Raw genomic sequence first — 20,174 nt, 5'->3', positions numbered from 1 at the left:
AGTGACATCACAACTCTGTAGCCTGCATCATTCCTCTTTCCTACCACTGTATCCCTGATTAAAAGTCAACTCTCTCAGAGGGACTCAGTTCCACTGGAGACTTAAAAGGAAGCTGCACGGGGAACAGCCTCTGAAACTTGCCAGCACAGGACCCAGTGTCACAGCACTGCAAGCACACTGAGCATCTGCACCAGGACTCAGGCACTGGCACAGGCAGTGAACATTTTGTCCTGAACTCAGCAGTATGTGGCTCTGAAAAATGCTTATGGCTGGCTCTGTTACCCACTGGGACCAAAAATAGGAGAGATCCCAGGAACCTGAGTCTTCCTTCCACTTGTGCTGCTTGAGGCCAGTAAAACACAGACCTCTGCAAGGAAGCTGACAGGAATCCATGGTGCCACAAGAAACTCGGACAATTAATGAAAAAATGCTAAAAAACAGAATAGTATTCCAAGTTTTGACATTATACTCTTTCCCCTTTCTCCTTCCATGTCTCTCAAGAACCACTAACTCAAAGAAATCAAAATAACAAAAAACAGCACCCATTTTAGGTTTTTCTTCCTCTCTAACTATGGGCTAAATAATAGCAGAATTTGTTACAGAAAAGGGAAAAAAATACATTAACATATTTTAAAAACCATATGAAGTGAAATGAAATTAAACACCACGTTAAGGGACTTCTCAGCTATGCTGTGACTAATTTAAAGGGGAGCTGACACTTTTCTACTGGTGTCTCAATATTTTTAATCATCACAAGTGCGCAGCCTTGATCCCATCCCTGAGTGTTAAACACAGTTTACTAACCAATATGATGAAAGATACAAGCATCTCCAGAGTTCTTCATAGCTGAATCACTAATAATTTAAAAGAGCAATAAACCTAACCGTGGCTTTCATAAAACATTAATTAGAAAGACTGAGAACACATCTGTTGCTTTTGTTACATTTTCTCCCCCTTTCTGGTTCAGCTGTCTTTCCCCCAAGCTCTTTTAAACTCTTCTCAGGTTCTCAGGACTGCTTTTCTCATGAAGTCTTGCTGCTTCCTCACACCTCCCTCCTCGTTTCCTGGGTGTATTGATTCCTCCTCTGGCAGCTGTTACTGCTAGTATGGCACACACAGCACCCAGCAGGCAGGAGGAGCTGGACCTACTGAGAGTAACTACTCACACTCAGCATAAATAACACAACAAATCTGCTATGCAGGAAATCAAACCGATTAACTGCTGCACAAGAACACCTGAGCTTTATAATTCACAAGCAGCAGAGAGACAGCAGTGGAGGCAGTTTAGAGTGAACACAGGCATCCTATCCCTTGTCCTGTGTGAATTTCTGCAATTCCTTGGCAGGCTGTGGAAGACTGGGAGGAAATTGTGATCATGACAGTTCCCTTTTAGGTCAGAGAAAAGGGCCTAAAATGCAGTGGGGGCTGCTCATAACACCAGGCTGTGCACAGGCAAGATATCCTTTGACCTCATCACCAAGCCACTGGCAATGGCCCGATCAACAGAAGAAAAATTACTCTGTATCATACAGAGTTTAGCATTATATAGACCGCAAAAAACTCCATCAGCAGTTCCAGGTGGCCAAGCTTAGAAGCGGTATTTGACACGTTTCCTCTGAAGGAGATGGCAAGATATTACAGTAACTTGGGATACATCTCATTTAACTTCTTATGACTACAACTTAAGTATTACCACGTGAGGTGGTCACTCTGTCATTGCAGGCACTGCACCTCTGCATTCAGACAAAGGACATTTAAGGTCCCTGCTCTTTTCTACCAACAATAAGATGGACAAAGCTCAGCTGTGGGTGCCCCTGTTCAGAGAAATTCCACCCTGAAGCACTAATACCCCATTTCTGCAGTAAGGGAACTTTGACTGGATGTAGTATTTACCTGGCTCCTCACCAGTGCCCGAGCTCTTTACAGAACAGGATGAGTTTATGTTTTACAGAACAAAGCAAGATAACGTAAAACACGTAAAGTGAGATAAGGCATCTGAAGCAGATTCAAGAGAAGAAATAAGAAAACCCGTATGGCATCTAAAAAAGTTTTTGTGATTTCCCATTTCTCTCTAACCACGAGTAAAAGGAGATAACCCAGAAAAAAAAAAAAGACACAATTAAAAGAACATTTAACTACAAAACAATAATCACTCCCATCTAGCTCAACAAAATAAAGTTGTGCTATTAATTCATGAGTCCAAAACATATCATAATGTGTGACAACAATATTTTCTGCTTAATAAAACTGCTTTCACAACAGTTTTATAGTACACATCGAAAATCAATCTCAGAAGAAAAGCAAAACTATGCACAATTTCTGCACACACACCAGTAGGAGGAGAAAGGCTGAGGTTAATGTTCCAATTTTTTAAAAAGCGTGCACTGAACAAATTAAAAATATATGTTTCACTTCTAAGTCACAGGAACTTACCTATAGTTTAAAATAAACAGCCATGGATGCTTAACAAAAGGTTTGGCAATTCTTCCCTACAGAGGCACCCATCTATTTACATCTGGGAGTGCTGCCAATAGAACAGCTACCAAAAACTTCAAAAGGTTCACATCATGAATAGCAAGTCGCTGGCCAAAGGATTTTATGATATGACCAGCTGTGTAACACCGTATTGAATTATAGACACGCTGTCCCCCAAAAATGCAAAGAAGGGACGTTAAACTAATTAAAAAGCTGAAAGAGAAACATCGATTCTTTAAACTAATGTTTTCTAGGGGAAAGTATTTTTAACAGGGAAAAAAAACCCAACTGCACTACGGGACTTCTTTAAGAGAAAATCTAAGCAGCTGTTCCCACCAAGGTTGCTGCTTCAAGCTCAGCGAACTCCTCTAGCTGAAGTTCCAGCCATGGCTCAGCCGCTTTGTGATCAGAACATTCTGCTTTAATAAATGGCTCCCTTAAACTCGCTTGGGGAGAGACATGAGTCAACAGAGGAAGAGAGGGATAATGTTTCTGTTGACAAACATTTAACAATTGGCAACAGACAGTAGGAAACGGGGACGAACGAAAGCTTGCCAAATAAAGTTATGCTGGAGGAACAAGGCTCCTTTTTGGAGCAGCACTGCAGCTCTCCACAGATTCCAGAAAAAATATCTGAATACAACCAAACTAAAAAAGCTGCAGTTGTTGAAGAACGAGGCTCCTAATCCTAATATTTGTGGTGACGTTTTTCCCTACCAGCCAGAACGGGTCAGAACTCCTTCGAATCAAATTACTGCATATCCTTTGCCAAACAGTCTGGTTTTGGTCTCAGTAGTCATCCACGTCTCAGTGTTCACACAAGCCCTTCTGAGCTGCATGAGCAATTTTTCCCCCTCATCTTACAACATTTCTGTAGAAGACTTGCCAAAGCATATGCAGCATCTTGGTCAGACTCCTTATTCAGGCAAGCCAGGACCTTCACTGTCTGATTACGTCCTGGAAACTCAGTTCTCATGAAAGCGCAAACAAAACCCGACTGCCGTATTAAGGGTGAACAAACATTCCTCTCCCAGCGCTTACTGCTGTTCCAACTTCCAGCCTCTCCGATCGCTACTCAAGATCCAGAGGGAGCCAAAGGCAGCCTCCCTCCTTCCTCCAGAGAGGAGCGGGGCTCAGGAGCGCCCGTCGCCCCGGCCGGAGTTTTCACTCCAGCTCCCTCCTCTGCCGGGATGCCCCGTGGGCAGCCGCCCTGCCCTGCCCTGCCGGCGCCACGGCCACCGCTGGACCCGTCCTTACCGCAGCACTTTGCCCACCGCCTGCAGGACCATCTTGCAGCTTAATCCGGGCTTGGGACTCTGGGCGAGCACGGGCCGTTCACCGGGGAGGCTGCAGTGATCCCCCACCATGGTACGGCGGTGCGGAGCGGCGATCGCGGCTTGCTCGGCCCGGGCTCCCCGCCGCCGTCCCGGCCGCCCGCCCCCGCCGGGCCGGCCCCGCCAATGGCGCTGGGGGCGGGCGGTGCCGCGGCTCCTTCGCCCGCCCCGCCCGGCCCCGAACCGGCCCGAGCAGGGCCCGGCGCCGCCCCCGCGCCCCTCGGCGCTGCGGCCGCACGGGCAGCGCGGCCCGGCCGCGTTACTCAACCCCGGGCAGGGCCGGCGCGGGAGAGCGCGGCTGCCCAGCACCAGGACCAGCACCGACAGTGCAGTCCTCCGCCCCGTTTTTTGGCAGCCCGAGAATAAGCAAGGCCTGACGGAGCAGGACACGGGGCAAACGTTCCGCTTCGCTGTCTGCACTACGGGCCCCGTCCGCAAAGGGGCCAGGCTGGACTCCCGGTCTGAAACGGGAATAGTGATGCCTTTTGTGAGCAAGGGTCTGCACTGCTCTCGGTACTCTGTGTGGCACGCTAGGGCATGGGCTACCAGAGCTACAGACAGTCTTATATAGTGCATGGCAACCCAACCGAGGAAGGCTGAAGAAGACGGCTAGAAACAGCAAGAGATGACTTGCCATTGTGACCAGAGTTAAGAGCGAAGCACTTGGGTGATGGTCCGCAGAGGATGAGTGATTAAGCAGTGTCCCCAAACACAAGGTCCATTGTGACCCACCTTCACTTTTGCCAAACCACTTGGCCATGTGTTTTCCTAACAGACCTAGGAAAGGCACTGCATGTCCAACTCCTTTGCCATGCCGTGTGAACACCAGTCCACACCCCTTTTGGACAGGCAGCTGTGCCCACTGGTTGCAGATAGAGCACTTAGAGCCAGATCACAACAAAAAATGTGACAGGTGTAGCATAATGTGACTAGAACTGCAAGTCTTGAGGATATTACTTATTCTGACACACTGAAGTCTGGCCCAGGACACCTCAGGAAAACAGTGGGTTTGCCATTTGACGTGCACCTGCAAGACTGGCTGTAATCAGAAGGGGCAATTCCCCATTCAGGGTATAGCCAAGTGTTCCAGTTTGCCTACTGAACAGGCCTTTTCCCCTGTAAAGAGAAGGTAAACAGCTTGTTGAATTCAGCTTAGCACAAACTGTGACGTTGCTGCTGCCACCAACCTGGCATCACCTGCTCAAAGCAGGCCAGAACGTGGCTGCTGTTTGCACAAAACCCAGAAACCGCAGCCCCGTGATGCAACCTGAAGGAAGAATGTGCTGCTGCTCAGTCCCAAAGCATCTACCCAGGCAGGGGTGTTTGTCAGCTAAGCACTTGTAGTTCCATGTCCAAGTTAGGCCTCCTCACCCCTGTGAAGCAGGAGGTATTTTGATTCCCACTGTACAATCCACTTAAGATGGAGTTTTAATGACTTCACTGATAGCACACAGGAAGCCTGCAGCTGAACACAGCTCAGTTTTCCACACTGAATCCTGGTGCTTCATCCAGGAGATCATCCAACTGTGAAAAATCTGATGCCCTGTCAACCTTTTCCCCAAGCAAGAGCAACTTGTGACAGTAACATTATGAACATTATGAAGCAAGAGTCCTGGCAAATGGAGGATGGGCACCTGCCAAAAGGGCAGCTGCCCTTGCTTTGTCCACTAGTGAAATGTGCAGAGAGAATTTAGTTTTTTAAAGAACCACCTTAAAAACAACAAGCCTGTGATATAAAGCAGCTTAAGTTTTAATAAAAGTCTGTCTATCCAAAGTAAATTAAAGAAAAATCCAGGGGTAAAACCAAAATAAATACAGCTCTGTGGTACTACAGTTGTATTAGGAAAGTTAGCCTCTCCGTGACTCTGACTCCAAAACAGTGGCTCTTCAGAGATGGAGGTTCAGTGATCTCATGCAGGTTAGGAACTGATCCTCTTCTGGTAAAACCAAAATATTGACTGAAACACAACTTTCAAACCTGATCACTTTTTGCTTTGGTGCAAATAAATGGCTTATTTCTCTCTTCTGCTAGCTTCCACATCAACTCAGCATTTTTCTTTCCCTTTCCTCAACCACATGTCTCTGTGGCACCTATCAGTTTTCCTCTATTCAAGCAGTATCCTCTGTTTTGATAAACTACCTGCTACAGTTTACCTGTAATACAGATTTTATGCAAGTTGAGGGAAAACCCAGCATGTCTAAGTCAATTTTAAATGCTTCAAAACAATAAAAATCACATTATTATAGGAAGTACAACTTAGGCATGCACACTTTATTTATATGGCACCAACACAAATAATTTAAACCACATGTGCAGTACAGATTCTTACAACTTTTCACAAGATTTAGAACACAGAAATGGGTTTATTTGAGAGCTCCTTCACCCAGAAAGAAGAGTACTCCATCTACAAGGAGTGTTTATTTGAACACAGCTGCTGGTCTAATCTCCACCTCTGCATATTTGGAAGGATGCATATCTACACTTCCTTAAGGGTGTGTCTGCAGCCATCTGAAATCCTGCCTATTTACATTCATCAGAAGCCTCTTTTTCACTTACTTCCTCAACATCCTTTTCATGTAACAAGTGTTGCACCTTAGTACAAGTGTGCTTCAGCACTGGAGAACTGCTTCTAGCAAGTGCCTTACCCACCAGACAGGGAGCGTTGTGTATTGAAATCATGACTTAACGTTAAGAGGAATAGCTGTGAATGGACCTACAAAGAGCTTCACCGCTTGCACTGCATCTACAGACACATCAGCAAAACAGTGACATCACCAGAGGCACAGAGGAAGGGCACAGCAGGGCCTTGGGAAGAGGAGAACCCCATTTCTCCTCACTTACACATGACTACATGTGCTAGCAACACACTGATGGAAAGCTTTCTAGACTGATCCCAACTACCAAGCCAAGGAATGATATTTATAAATTTTATGAATAATGCTTTGTGTTTATAATGTTGTTATAAGCAGCAGTTAACCATTATATACTTATTTGCCCCTTTTACCATTCCATAAAAAGTACATGTAATGCAGCCACCACAGGGATGTATTCTGGTACTTGGACATTGGCAAAGAAAGGGAGTTGTATTCAGCCCAGACAAACAAACAACGTCAAGGGAGGAAAAAAAAAAAGGTACAATTCGGCATTTATATGCATAGAAATGAAGCTTTGTAGCATCAGACTGCAAAGTCCTGTTTTAAATTAAGCTGAATTTTATTGTGTGTCCCTGTCTGACATATAACATTTCAATTTTGCAAGCTCATTAGCCCTTTTGTTTGACTTTAGTGTGCTCTGATACCACCTAGCCAAGTACCCTTTCCAGTTACCTCACAGAGCACTCCCAGGTGTCTGGAATGACTGAAAATCAGCAATGAGAACATTTTATCCTTTAGCTTGCCTCTAAGCTGTATTTATACAAGATTACATTTGCTCTCCATTTTGTCATCCTCACACAGCAGCAGATGGCACGAGCAGCTCTGCTCAGTATCAGCACTACAGGCGTGGATTTGGGACAGAAGACAGCCTGAAGACAAGTTGTCTCAGTATCAGAAAGCAGTTTGGAGTGGTCAGAGTGAAGGGGAAAATAGATTTTAAAGGTATGTGTTCAGCTCCACTCTTGAGATAATAGCAGGAGCAATAAGTCTTCCTGGCCACACACAGTGCAGAAAGTTTGTGCATAAAAGACGGAGCTTTAAGAGCAGCACATTTTTAAGTGACAAGGTGCCTACATTTGCTGTTTTATTAAAAACTCTGAAAATAATGACAACTCAGTGTCTATCCTGCAATCATCTTTGGCTTTTTCAATACTGTGGGGTGTTTTTTCTAAAGCGGGCAGAGAGAAAAAAAAGGGTACACAGTATTCTCACCTCATCCATAACATGAGAAACAATCCTTTGCAGCAGCAAGAAAAGCAAATCAGCTCAAAATATCAGTAAAGCTTCAGTGGGAACTCAAAAAAAAAAAAAAAAACTAAGGCTTTTTGGAAGGGATGCACAAAGTGAGAAGAAGCAAGGGTTCATCAAATACCACTTAACTTAGTTTAAAAAAAAAAAAAAAAAAAAAAAAAGCAAAGGAAAAGGAAAGAGTGCTGCTGTATGTACCGAACAGAGAAATCATGATCTCAAAGGTATTGTATTTCTGACAAGTGTGTAGGTGCATCTACTGTTCTAAAATCCCAAATGTCAAGTTAAGCCAGGTTCAGCAAGTGTGTATGGATGAGAGATGAAGAACATGAATGTGTTGAAGGAAGCAGCTCCACAAGAGACACTCAACTCTACCAGCACTGAACTAATACCTGAGCACTATAAATAAAGGGTGGGATGATCACACTCAGACTCTACATGAAGAGGTAATCTGAAACAGAGCAAAGAGTTCATTTTTATCACCTGCATTTCAGCCAGTCCTCTTGAGTCAGCCCACCTAAAATGACAGAAGGCCTCTGAAAGCACACACTGAAAGGACACTTGTTTCCTGTGCAGCTGTTCATGCAAGTTTGAGGCAAGCAGATTCTGAGTCCAAGAATTGCCATGGAGTTGGAGTGAAACATCAGTTTGCAGAAACCCTGAAACTTACCACTATATATAAAAATAATTTATTTTATTAAAAGTTATTCTGAGTCCTAGGCAAGTTCTAGTATTACTTCATTCTGCTTAGAGCTTCCCCTGCTTTCAGCCACAAAGGTTCTTTGCTGTATGTACTAAGTTGTTGTACACCATCCTACAGCAGCCTGTTTCAGTGAGGATGAAGCAGTCCCTATACAGTACCTTTCCTACAGAGTTAATTCCAGTGGAGTAAAACACCACCACGGCACAGCCTCAGGAGGCAGAGCATTTTCCTCATCCCAGTTTGCAAAACAGTACATTCACCACTGCTATATACAGGAACAATAAACTGGAAAATATTTGCAATTATAGAGCTCAAATCCTTCACCCTCATTAACTGTCTTCCACAGAGATAAAGTGTGCTTAGCAAACACCTAGTAATAGCTGCAGGTGACACTGGGGCTGGAATGACACACAACATCTGTGTCAGCAAGGGTGAAATCCCTTTTGTTCTTTCAGAAACAGGGGAAAAGGGTGAGAAGAAAACACAAATGACTGAAGGTGTGACAGTGAAGCTAATGCATTTATCCTTTTGAATGCCCAAAAATGTCTTTCAACACAAGCATCTCACCAAGCAAGTCAAAAGAAGAAACCTTATTAAGCAGAGTACCTGCTGATGGGCTGCACAGGTTCTTACAGCACACTGTAAGAACTGAGATGCTGAATTTCTACCATTGCAGCTGCTGTTAGTTCCTTCCCAGAGATAATACAAGTGACAACTTCATCTCACATATTACCATTCCTTTTTTTTTTTTTCTTGCCCCAATTTTAAAGTTTAGCTAGGCTTCACTCCAGGGAAGCGTTTATGCAGTATGCATTTGATACAGAAAAGCTAAAATGAAAGACTTCTGTTCTTTCTTTTCCTCCCCCAAATACACTGAACCTCAAGCTCCATATAAAGAGGTAAAACTTCTAAAACTTGGCTAAAAAGTCTCCCCCGGGGATTGTTTAATATATTCAGAACTACTTGTTACATATATACAGAACTCTCCCTGTAAGTTTTACAACACAACTACTGTTTCTACAGACTTGGGTAAATATGGCATGGAAAATTAAATCCTAATTGCAAATTGGCACAAAACTCTGGACTAAGGAGTCAAAGGTGTAATCAGCACAGGAAAGGAGGGTATCTGTGGCAGCAGTGTTATTGGTCAGGACTATCTATGCTTGGGTGGGAAAGCCACAGAAGGAAAAAAGGGAGATGCTGGGAGTGAACTTGCAGAGTTTTCCCAGACAGATGGAGAGACACAAAGGAAATAAAAGTTTCCCTCCTTTTTGGTGCTAAGAATGGCTTCATTTCAGTACAGTAAATGATTTTATCTGGTAATGCCACATTTAGATGACAGCACAAGGAAAAAAACAATTCACGAATTAAGCATGAAATTTATTCTATGAGATTTTTCCCCAGGCATACATTACAAAATATAACACACAGAGCTTACATTATGTAATGAGAAACTATTTGTTGTAATTCCTGGCATTTACAGAATAACTCCTTAGCTACTACTTCTGAAAAGCAGGACCACAAAATCCAGACGTCACAAAATTAACTTTCTTCACGCTCAGACCGGTACAAATTTGCATTCCACACTCAACACAGAGATGCTTCATCCAAGCTAATGTGATTTCTTAATACTGCTCAGGCCCACAGCACAGATTTAGCCATGTAAACAATGTCATAAAGTTCCTAAGCTACAACCTGAAATAGTTCAGATTTATGATCCTGGTGAAGACGTTTCCAGCCGGCGCTCAGCAAAGGCGTGAGTCCCAGCAGTGTTTGCGCTGGGCAGCTCAGCCCGGAGGAGGGGCCACTTCCCAGTAAAACCTGTTCAGTCAGGGTGCCAGCCAAGGACCCATGGACACTGGGATGCACACACACACACATGCACACACACCAAGGCTTTGGCACAGCTCACGTTTCACTGCTGCTGTTTCAAAACAGTTGTGGAAGCAAAAGCGTGAAGATCTTGCCTTTGAGGAATCCTCAAACCTCAAACATTGCTAAGTGTTTCAAGCCACTTGAAAATATTAACAATTCTTATTCAGCATGTTAAATGAGAGATGTGCAAATTTACTGGGGAAAAAACCCTGAAGTTTTATAGGACAATTCCTGACACTTGGCTATAGTAAAAATCTTGTACACAAGAACCCACAACACCCTCACAGCAGTCTTGGCTGCGCCTGCAAGAGAGCAAGTGGGACATAAATACTTATTAGTGATGGCCACACAAAACTGCATAGCATCAGTAGCCTGCTTAGTGTTTTCCTAAAACTTCTTACACAAATACTGCCTCAAGTTTTAATGCTCTTATTTTCTGAAGAAGAAAATGGCTTCAGAGCTATTCACTTACCCATTTGATTGGAATACTTTGATGATGTAGAACTTCTAGTGTTTTACAAAACCCAGCATGATCATATATGGTCTTGAGACCAACCCCCTCCTACAAATTCTGGACAGATTTGGACAAAGAGTGGCAGAATAATACAATATAAGGCTAAGGCTACCATACATGCTTTTTCAGGCTCTGCACTAATATATTCTGGAAGTGCACTGGCCTAGTTTAATGAGGAGCTGGTAGAATAAAAAGAGCTTGTGTACACACAGGATTGTTAGGTTGTATATGTTCATTGTTTCTAACGTTTCTCCAAAAGCAAGCTAAGCCACTGAGCAAAATCATGGCAGTAGTGAAAAACCAAAAAAAACCAAACCAAACCAAAAAAAAAAACCAAACAAACGAAAAAACCCACCCAAAAGGAGAAAATTTATGGAAAACATCACTTTGTTATACAAAGATAATACAAAACAGAAGTACTTAAATTATCTCAAACCATCACATCACCATTTTAGGCTCAGAATATTTGAGAGCTGTTTTTTAAAATGAACCTCCTGGAAGCTTACAGAGGTCATGAAAGGGTCTACTTATAACAGAATTGCCTTCCAAACTTCAGCTAGATTATCAGTTTACACGACACAAGTATTCTTGTTACTGTGACAGGCTTGCACTGCTGAGACACCATAAAATAAAGGAAATTAACCCAACTCTCATCTGATCAAGGAAGAAGTTTGAATATACAGTGAAATAGCCCTGAGTTTCAGCCAATCATGGAGAGACACGGGTTTAAATTAACATCATTAAGCACACATCTGTCATTGAGCAATACTGGTGTATAGGATGCTTTTCTGATGCTGTCTTGCTTTAAATTTCCATTTTGCCTAGAATTTGTTCTGTGGCTACATTTTCATCTTTCCCCCCAAAGTCCATTAGAACACTTGAATGAATGTTTATTTACTAGGAAGCAAAAGCACTGGCTGACAGAAAAGCTTTGCTGTTCTGGTTAGACAAGATTGCCATTTGTCATGTTTTAGTAATGCAGTAAGAGAATTAGCCTTGCCTGCCCTCAGACAAAAGAAAAGTCACACTTAAGGTACTGGACAGAAACTGAGGAAAGGATACTACTGTTTCTACCAAGACTATTCTGTATGAGCTTTGCCAAATAAGTCTCTTCCCCAGTTCCACAGCCAAACCCAAAGAAATTACTATAATTTACATTTTGCATTTCTTCCTTTGCATACTCTTCCTAAACTACTTGCTTTCAGGACTTTGTCAATATCAATATGTACTGAGACTACAGGGATCAATGGGTAATTATGTCAAACTACTGTAATTCCTACTTAGCTACTGAGAAATATCATGACTGTGAACATAGGAAAGACATCTTTTGCAAATGCCTGATGAAAATTGCTTCATGACTAGGAAGGGGGATGGAAGCTACACTGTTACTACAACGATGTACAGGCAGGTAAGGGATATATATATATATATATATATATATATATATATATATATATATATATATATATATATATATATAAAAATTATATCTAAATTCAGTGATAACACAGTACTTAAAGTATTTTCACATTTTTCTAGGCTTCTCACTGGGGAGGGGAAAGTGAACACTAGGAGATGTCTTCCCCCTGCATCTTGAGCTACTTCTACACTTTGAAGGAACACTATGTGCATCAAGGAAATGTGCTCCAACACACAGTAAGTGAACCTTTCCCTTTCAACGTTCTGCTCTAAAAATTGTTTGAAACTGGGGAAAATACACAGTGTTCTACTATGCAAATAGCAACTTCCCTGTATAATTATAGTGCATTTTGCAGAGAATTGCATCATGACTAGAATACTACCAAGAGGGCAAACATGTAGCCACTATTCTTAGTTTGTTAGAAAATTTTTCCCACATTACATAAACACGTACACACCCAGACTTGGGCAGCACCATCAGTCTTTTCATTGTCTTTAGTAAAGGAACAGCTATTTTTCATTACAGTAGCTTTATTTTTACTAATGTTATGAAACAGATATTAAATTTTCTCCTTCAGCTTTCTTCACTGTTATTTTCCCCTTGTCTTTACCACAGTTGCCTAAACTTTCTGTACTGGCATGCTGATTTTAAAAATAAACCTTAAAACTTCAGTAAAAGAATTCACTTCTAAATGTGTATTGAACAGAAGAAAAGTGTCAAGGATTCTCCTGATGTTTTATTGAAATGAATGTGTGCACAGCTGACAAAAGCATAAATAGGATTTATTAATAGGATCACACACACTAACCAGAAGCAGCAAAACCAAAACACAGCAGATTATTGAAAATATCATCAAAACTTTGCAAGCTCTTCCAGTGTTGACCAGAAGTATGAACCATGCAAAATTCCCCTGAACAGATGCAGCCTTATATAATTATAATTCTAGACATATCTCTGACAAAGAGTCAGCCAGTTCAGGGTAACCACACCTGAGTAGATCATGTTAAAAGAAGAGGCACAACAGCTAAGAAATAAGCAGGTCAAAAGCTAACATTGGTACACTGAGTCCATACTTAAGCATCTGACTGATTATATGTTAGAATTCAGTTTTTCATTTCTTGGCCTGAAGGGTGCTAAAATACAGAATATATTCTGCTCCCAAATGTTCCCCTACAGGCTTGGTGTTAAAACAAAAAGGGCATGGTATTCTAACTAACTCTACAAGATTATAAATAAATTCCTTATTTTCTTCCCAATACATGTTCCATTTTTATCCAAAGAACAAATGGTCAACTAAATGAAAAATTTTTAAATAATTCTTTTATCATAAAACAATATACTTGTTGCTTTTAATGACACAACATTCAGAACACTGCTACTGCTGTTTCTGAATGTAGTAAAATATTTTATTCCACAAATTAGGCTTTGCTTTGTTTGCATGTGCAAGGTGTTAATGCACATTTGGAACCTAACTAGAGCTGTAGTGCTTGTATGGTGATTCTTGTGTGAGGGATGTTGTTTCTTGTCTTTTCCTATCAACAAATTCATAAAGAAAATGAAAAAAACCCACCTAGCTGAAGTCAGTATTCATACCCATCACAATGTGGGTGCATATCAAAACACAGAACAGACAGAACTAATACCACTGAGAAGTCACATCCTGCTACCAATCCAGGCAACCCCACTGCCTTGTAACCCCAGGCCTCTCCACAGCCCATCAGATCCTTTTTGTGTGCCTGATGGAAGAGGGACACACAAAAGAGGGAAGAGGGAAGGTCGACTGTTAAAGGAAGATGTTCACTTCCCACTCCAAAGAAAAGGGATGAGTAACTGTGCTTCACTGTCCAAGGATTTGCAGAGTCCTTTGGAAAACAAACCTCCTCAGACAAAAGTTTCTCTCTTAAACAGCCATTTGGAGAAGGAATGATGTAGCATGGATTCAGCTGTTAGTAACAAGCAGGTAACGCACAACTCCTCTGATCTTTCACCTCATGTGGTTATTGCTTTGTCTTCACCAATAATGGTTTGTTGGGGGACAGCAGTTTTCAAGACAAAATGTGCAAGACTTAGCTTAAAATTCATATAGAGACAAGATCTGTCAGGTATAGTTAGCATTGCATGCCCCTTCTTGTGGTTGAGTTGATCTGTTTTAACCTTGTAGATAAAAATCAAAAGTTGTGTCCCCACTATGGTTTTTACAGCTTACATATTCTAATTATTTCACAATGAAAACACACACTTTTTTGATCGAAGAAGGTATTTTGCCTACATCAATACAGCAAGGTAGCAAAGAGCTGCTACTGCAGACACAGCACTTCTGAGGAAACCTGTGCTCTGCACACACGTTTTAGAGTCACCTCTCACCCATGCCTCTGAGCTGTCCAAGTAAAACAAGCTATACTGGTAAAATAAACACATTTTGCCAATAAGTACACTTGACTTTGTTCCAGTGCAGGTGTACTCTCAAAAACCTTCTTCATACCCCAACCAACAACGCCAGAAGACATTTGGAGCGGTGACAAGACCTACATGGGTAACGCCCAACTTTTCCACCCAGTGATTCACACGTTTCCTCCAGTGGCATGCCAGGCTCCTACACCACAGAACCTACCCAGTGCTTCCCTGAAAAGCCTGATTTACTGGGATTGCACAAATCAAAGGTACTGCACGTGCAGGGGATGGTGCAGCCACCTACCTACCTGCTGCTCAGGAGCCCGCAGAAGACGGCAGCCAAGGCAGGGTGGCTGCCCCATGTCCAGAGGTTCTTTCCAGGAGCCCTTGGGCAATCAGGTCCAGGCCACAGACTGAGCTCCCACACCTGGGGATGCTCAGGTACACTTTATGCCAGCACACCACAGCAACCAGAGCGGTTCTGGGGTCAGAACCAGCCTTCAGTTCTTGTCTGCCTTCCATCTAGTTACCCCTGTAGTGAACCCAAAGCTCTATTATTAGCCTAAAGCACACCTCCCAAAAAGGCATCTGGCTTCAACTTTTCTGACAGGGAAGAAAAACCAGTGATTTTTGCAGTAGTTTGTTTCAATGGCTGATCACATCCATTGTTAAGCCGCACATCCTTTGAGTATTTGAAACCTCCTTATTTTAACATCCATATTTCCAACTATGATTGCCACTCTTTCTCTGTTACAGCTTTCTTCTTCTCCCTTTCTTTAAACTTCATTAGTTAGATATTATATTCACCTCTTGATCTTCTGACTAATTTTTTTTTAAATCTCCTTGTGCCTCATTATTAGAAAGCTTTTTTCCCAGTCTTTAAATACTGCAGGTCTTTTTCACCTTTCTAATTTAGAAGGTATTGAAGTGCCTACTCAAAAGACTGAAAGCATAAATGCTCAAAAGATCTGGAGCTCTCCTAAAATCTTAATAGGGATGAACAAGCACACAAAATTTCATCTGGATCTCCATTCCCCCAAAAATTAAATAACCTGTTGCAAGTTTTAAATGTTTTAAGTTTCTAACATTTAGAAGTTCAGAGAATATTTGCATCCCAAGTCAACAGAAATGCTACCTCTCATTATTTCATTAAGGAAAGAAAAAGCTATTAAATCATCAATTTATTTATATTATCCAGAGAGAAGAGCTATAAATATAACTCTTGTTTTATAAATATTTAATCAGCTTAGTAACAATTAGAATAATTTCATTGCACATGGGTTATGCTTTGATTAAAAACCTCAAGGAGAAAATATTGTTTTTCTTCTTATCTCTTTTTTTTTTCCCTTTCTCACCCACAACCATTGGGATGGAAGCCACAGCATGGTCATCCGAAATTAGGTTGTAAGAAATAAATGGAAGCACACGGCAAAAATGTTATATCCTCCTTCCATATAAAATTATCACTGTGCTGCTTCCACTGCAACCCTTGAGCAAAGAGCATTATTGATTTGAGCCAAATTATCTGACCCAAGGGACCGTGTAGAAGGAGCAGAGAACATGATACAGCCTAAAACTTGAATGAGTTGTGTCCTATCATCTGCTAACGTGACCATTAGCGTGGAAAGCCACTCAGCTCCACTTTACTGCCCGCTGTCTCCACCACCTTCCATATTCTCCCTTTCTTATACTCAGAAAGGGAAAATGCCTTCTCCCATCCCTTACAAGGAACATATTCAGAGTGCAGCAGTGAGAGAGCCCAAAGTAAGTCATGTCTCCTGATTACTTCAATACTGTTCATTGTCTCATTTTAAAAAATGGTACTTTAACCTGCAGAACTCAGGAAAGATAACCAACCATACTGAACTTGCTGAAAAACATGACCCACCCTCACTCTCCCTATAAACACACTCCATATACTCAATATCACTGAGGTACTTGATGGATGAGAAACCCAAGGCTTATGCAAGTCAGAACTTGCAGACATTTCCAAACTTCAACATGTTACACCTCTACTAAAAGTGAAAGCTGCAGTTCACCCTCTCCAGGGCTTCATTTACTGCCTCATTTCTAATTCCACACAATCAGTTTCCAGCAAAACTTGAAAGCCCATGCTCTCTCACCATGCAACAAAGGAAGCCAGATTTTCCTCCTGTACTGTAGACATGTGCTTTTGTACAACAGCTTCTATTAGCAGATTGTTGCTTAAGAGAAACAGACTGGCAGTGAGAAACAGCTCAGCAGCTTGGCATTTGTTCTACTTGTGCAACCCTTCACAAACAGCCTTGCATTTCCATGAAGGCAACAAACATCTGCTCTGTACACATACAAATATTAAATAATCCAGAAGCTGCAATGCTGTTCAAAAATTGGCTGAATGGATACAGAGAAAAAAAACCTGATTCATATTCTCATGCTTTAAGACCTAGGAGCGAAATTGAGTGAAATCCTTGCCAAGAATTGGCAAAGAAGTAGTGCTCAGCGTGGGCAACTACATCAGTTCCCATAAATGAGTGATAAGACCATAGACAGAGCAGAAGCACACACAGCTACTTGTCCCATTGTCCCAAGGTGCCAGGACATGGTGTTAAGTACTGCTGTTGGAGGAAGTCAGAAGTGCTCCAGAACACAGGAAAACACTTGGAGAAATAGAAGGCTGGGACTTGAGAATGGAGATGTGCAATCCAAGCAGAGCTGTTCAGTGCACACTCATGTATCAGAGCACTGTGAGAAACATAGTGGTTGTGGCTCACCATGGTTGAAGATTACCAAAAAACAATAATCTCCTCACAGTCTTGCAGTTTTCTGATTGCCCTTTGAAGGATCACTCTAAGCAGTAAAAACAAAGAAAATCAAGCCTGAGCATTAAGTCTGAAACTTGAAATGTGTAGAAATCTGAAGAATATATTTGGGACAACTAGGGAATTACATTCCTATGTATGAGATGAAGCACGGTCTGAAACACTTTGTAAGTATTTTTTTAATCCTCAGAGAGCTGTCTATTTTGAAATTGCATTGCCATATCCCAGTAGGTACTTTCAGGGGAGCAGACAAAATACAATTAGTTTTCAAGAACATGACAACAAAAATATTTAACCTGTATTGCAACATAGTTTGTAACACAAACTGCCTCATCATTATACTTATTCATGCTGTAGAACAGATTTACTATTTATATTTATCAGATTTACTATGATGTTTACTACTGATAAACTATTCTGTGCATAGAGAAGTGGAAATTCATGCTTTTTATTTCCTATTGAGAGTGCTATGGTAGTAAAGTTGAAAACTTATTATTCTATCCAGATTTTCAATACATGTAGAATATAAAAAGCTCAGTTTATTTATTCAGTCCACTGAATTTCTCCAAATCACTAAGAGACATTCTCCCTCCCACCAAAAGTTCTTCAGAACTCCTACAGTCAGTGTAAGTGCTGATGGCCCGAGCAAACTTACACACAACGTAACTCCTTTCCAGAGCAAAACAGAAAAATGGGAACTGATGATTCCAAAACTACATTCTGAAAAACCCAAACCCTTACTTTTCTTGAACCATTTTTAGGAGAGCTTCTCTCACACACAGTGACACACTACTATTTGCCCCATATCTGACCATTGTGACTCCATCTGTTGGTCACATACTGCATCATTGACTGCATAATTCACCACCAGAAAGAAAATTATGGGGTTTTTTTTACTTAAAAGGAGAGCATCAAGAAGAGATGTGAACCCTAACTTGGTTGAAATCGCCTCCATGAAAGTAAAATTCATTTTTGTAAATAAAATCCACCATAGCAGTGGATTTGACTTTAAAACACAGCAGCCTCAATTTGTACTATTTTGAATTGGAATGCTGAAATAGGAATAATGTTCAAAATTTAAGGTGGGAAAGGCTGAAGCTACTCTTGTTCACAGAATATGGGACAGAATTGGCATAGGTGTTAAAATCTAAACTAATTGACTTGGTTTTGGAGAAACACGACTGCCACACCTACAGATATCCTTCCAAGAAGAATCATTCTGTTGCTATCCTGTACATTTTTACTGTCCTTACAAATCTATAAGGATTGCAGTCAGAGAGGGCTACAGTTACTTTCTATGTAGCTTAAGCACATGTTCCTGCTCTGCCACTGTTCCTTGTAAAACTTACTCTCAAGCTTAATAGCCTGTGACAAAAACTAACCCATAAAACTGAAAAGAAGGGATTTGGGAAAAGAGCCTGGAAGAAAGCAGGGAAAATAATGACAACTTTTCTACGTTTCAAAACCTGGGTCGAAGTGGCCTAATAAAAACCACACATCCAGCTTTTCTGACACCTCTTGGCTGGTTTCTGTCTGATGCAACTGTGCAAGTAGATGCTGATGGGATGGGCAGTGGAAGAAGGGGCTGCTTCCCCAGGGCCCAGCCAAGGGGCTCTGGGGATGCTGCAGCTGCCCACAGGCTGCCAGCTGCAGTGGGCACGCACTCACTGCCTGGCTTTTGTTTTTCAGAACAGGGAGAAAACACACTTTTCTCCTCCCTTGTCTGGGAAACAGGAAACACATTCTTATAAAGACTCTCCCACATACAGACTGGGCAGGAAAAAGGTGGAGTTTGGCAACATCAAGATTTGTTCTTCAAATGCAGACCAGTAATTATTGTAAGGTAAGCGACAGGATGGCTGGGCTTACTAATGTTTACTCACCCTGGTGCTGCTGTTTTCAAATGTATTTATATTTCATGCAGACTTACCCATAAATGTAAAAATCAGTTATTTTTACCTGAGTTTTCAGGTGGAGAGACCCTTGCACAGACTTTATTTACCTTTACATAAATGTAAATAAATGTCTTTTTCAATAACTGTACAAGTTAATTCGTTCTTATGAGCCCTATAAAGTGGCTAGACATTTTTATCCTTGTTTTACAAAGTATGCTGTTTAAAGTGGAGAATACAGGTCTCCAGAGCACAGGAAAGTTCTACACCTCCACTTCAGAAACCATAAATCAGTAGTAATATTGTCTTTAGTTCAGGGGAGAAAAAAATCATTAGGACAGAAATATGTGTGGGTTTTCTAGGAAGGTCACTCACTTGTTAAAAAATCTGTGTGTTTGAAAGGACAGATCTTGTTGATCAAATGTGCATCAGGAACACATTAAAAATAAGTAACAGAAAAAGAATTAGTATGAACAGAAAGAAAGTTCTCTACTGGGAAAAAAACAGCAAGATGTTGGTTTGACCCTATTTGTTATGAGTTACCCAAGAAAAAAAGTCTTAAAATAGCTTGATTGCATCACATACTAAGTTTGAGATGTTACTCACCTTCCCAGGAAGCACATCCAGACTGCTGAGTATTACAGTGCTAATCTGTATGGGAATCCACCTCTCATCTTGCAAAAGTCATATTCCAGCCATTAAGAAATTGATATTTTTTTAGTGAAAAAATTAAATGAACCTGCAAAAACTGTTTTCTTTCAGTTCCTACACATGTACCTAAACGTGTGCTTGTCAAGGTCAGACTCAACAGCCTTTTAGAGCTTACAAAAAATATTTTTTTTTAGTAACCCTAAGTGCAGTGTCTT

At 41.4% G+C, this 20,174-nt stretch overlaps 1 protein-coding gene across 3 annotated transcripts in view; it reads right to left on the bottom strand.

The window, feature by feature from the left end:
• MOB2 (MOB kinase activator 2) overlaps positions 1-20,174 on the bottom strand; it is a 108,879-nt gene that overhangs the window by 25,531 nt on the left and 63,174 nt on the right. Inside the window, exon 1 of one of the 3 annotated variants that reach the window (XM_059849079.1) lies at positions 3,733-3,916. The exons of the other annotated variants lie outside the window; for them this stretch is intronic. Coding sequence (XP_059705062.1) covers positions 3,733-3,842 — 110 coding nt within the window. The 5' untranslated portion in view covers positions 3,843-3,916. Of the gene's footprint in view, positions 1-3,732; positions 3,917-20,174 lie in introns of those variants that run through there. 3 annotated transcript variants of the gene reach the window in all.

Source organism: Haemorhous mexicanus, chromosome 6 (genome assembly GCF_027477595.1).
Source record: "Haemorhous mexicanus isolate bHaeMex1 chromosome 6, bHaeMex1.pri, whole genome shotgun sequence".
In the NCBI taxonomy this organism is placed as follows: domain Eukaryota; kingdom Metazoa; phylum Chordata; class Aves; order Passeriformes; family Fringillidae; genus Haemorhous; species Haemorhous mexicanus.
This window is presented reverse-complemented; position numbering and strand designations above follow the sequence as displayed.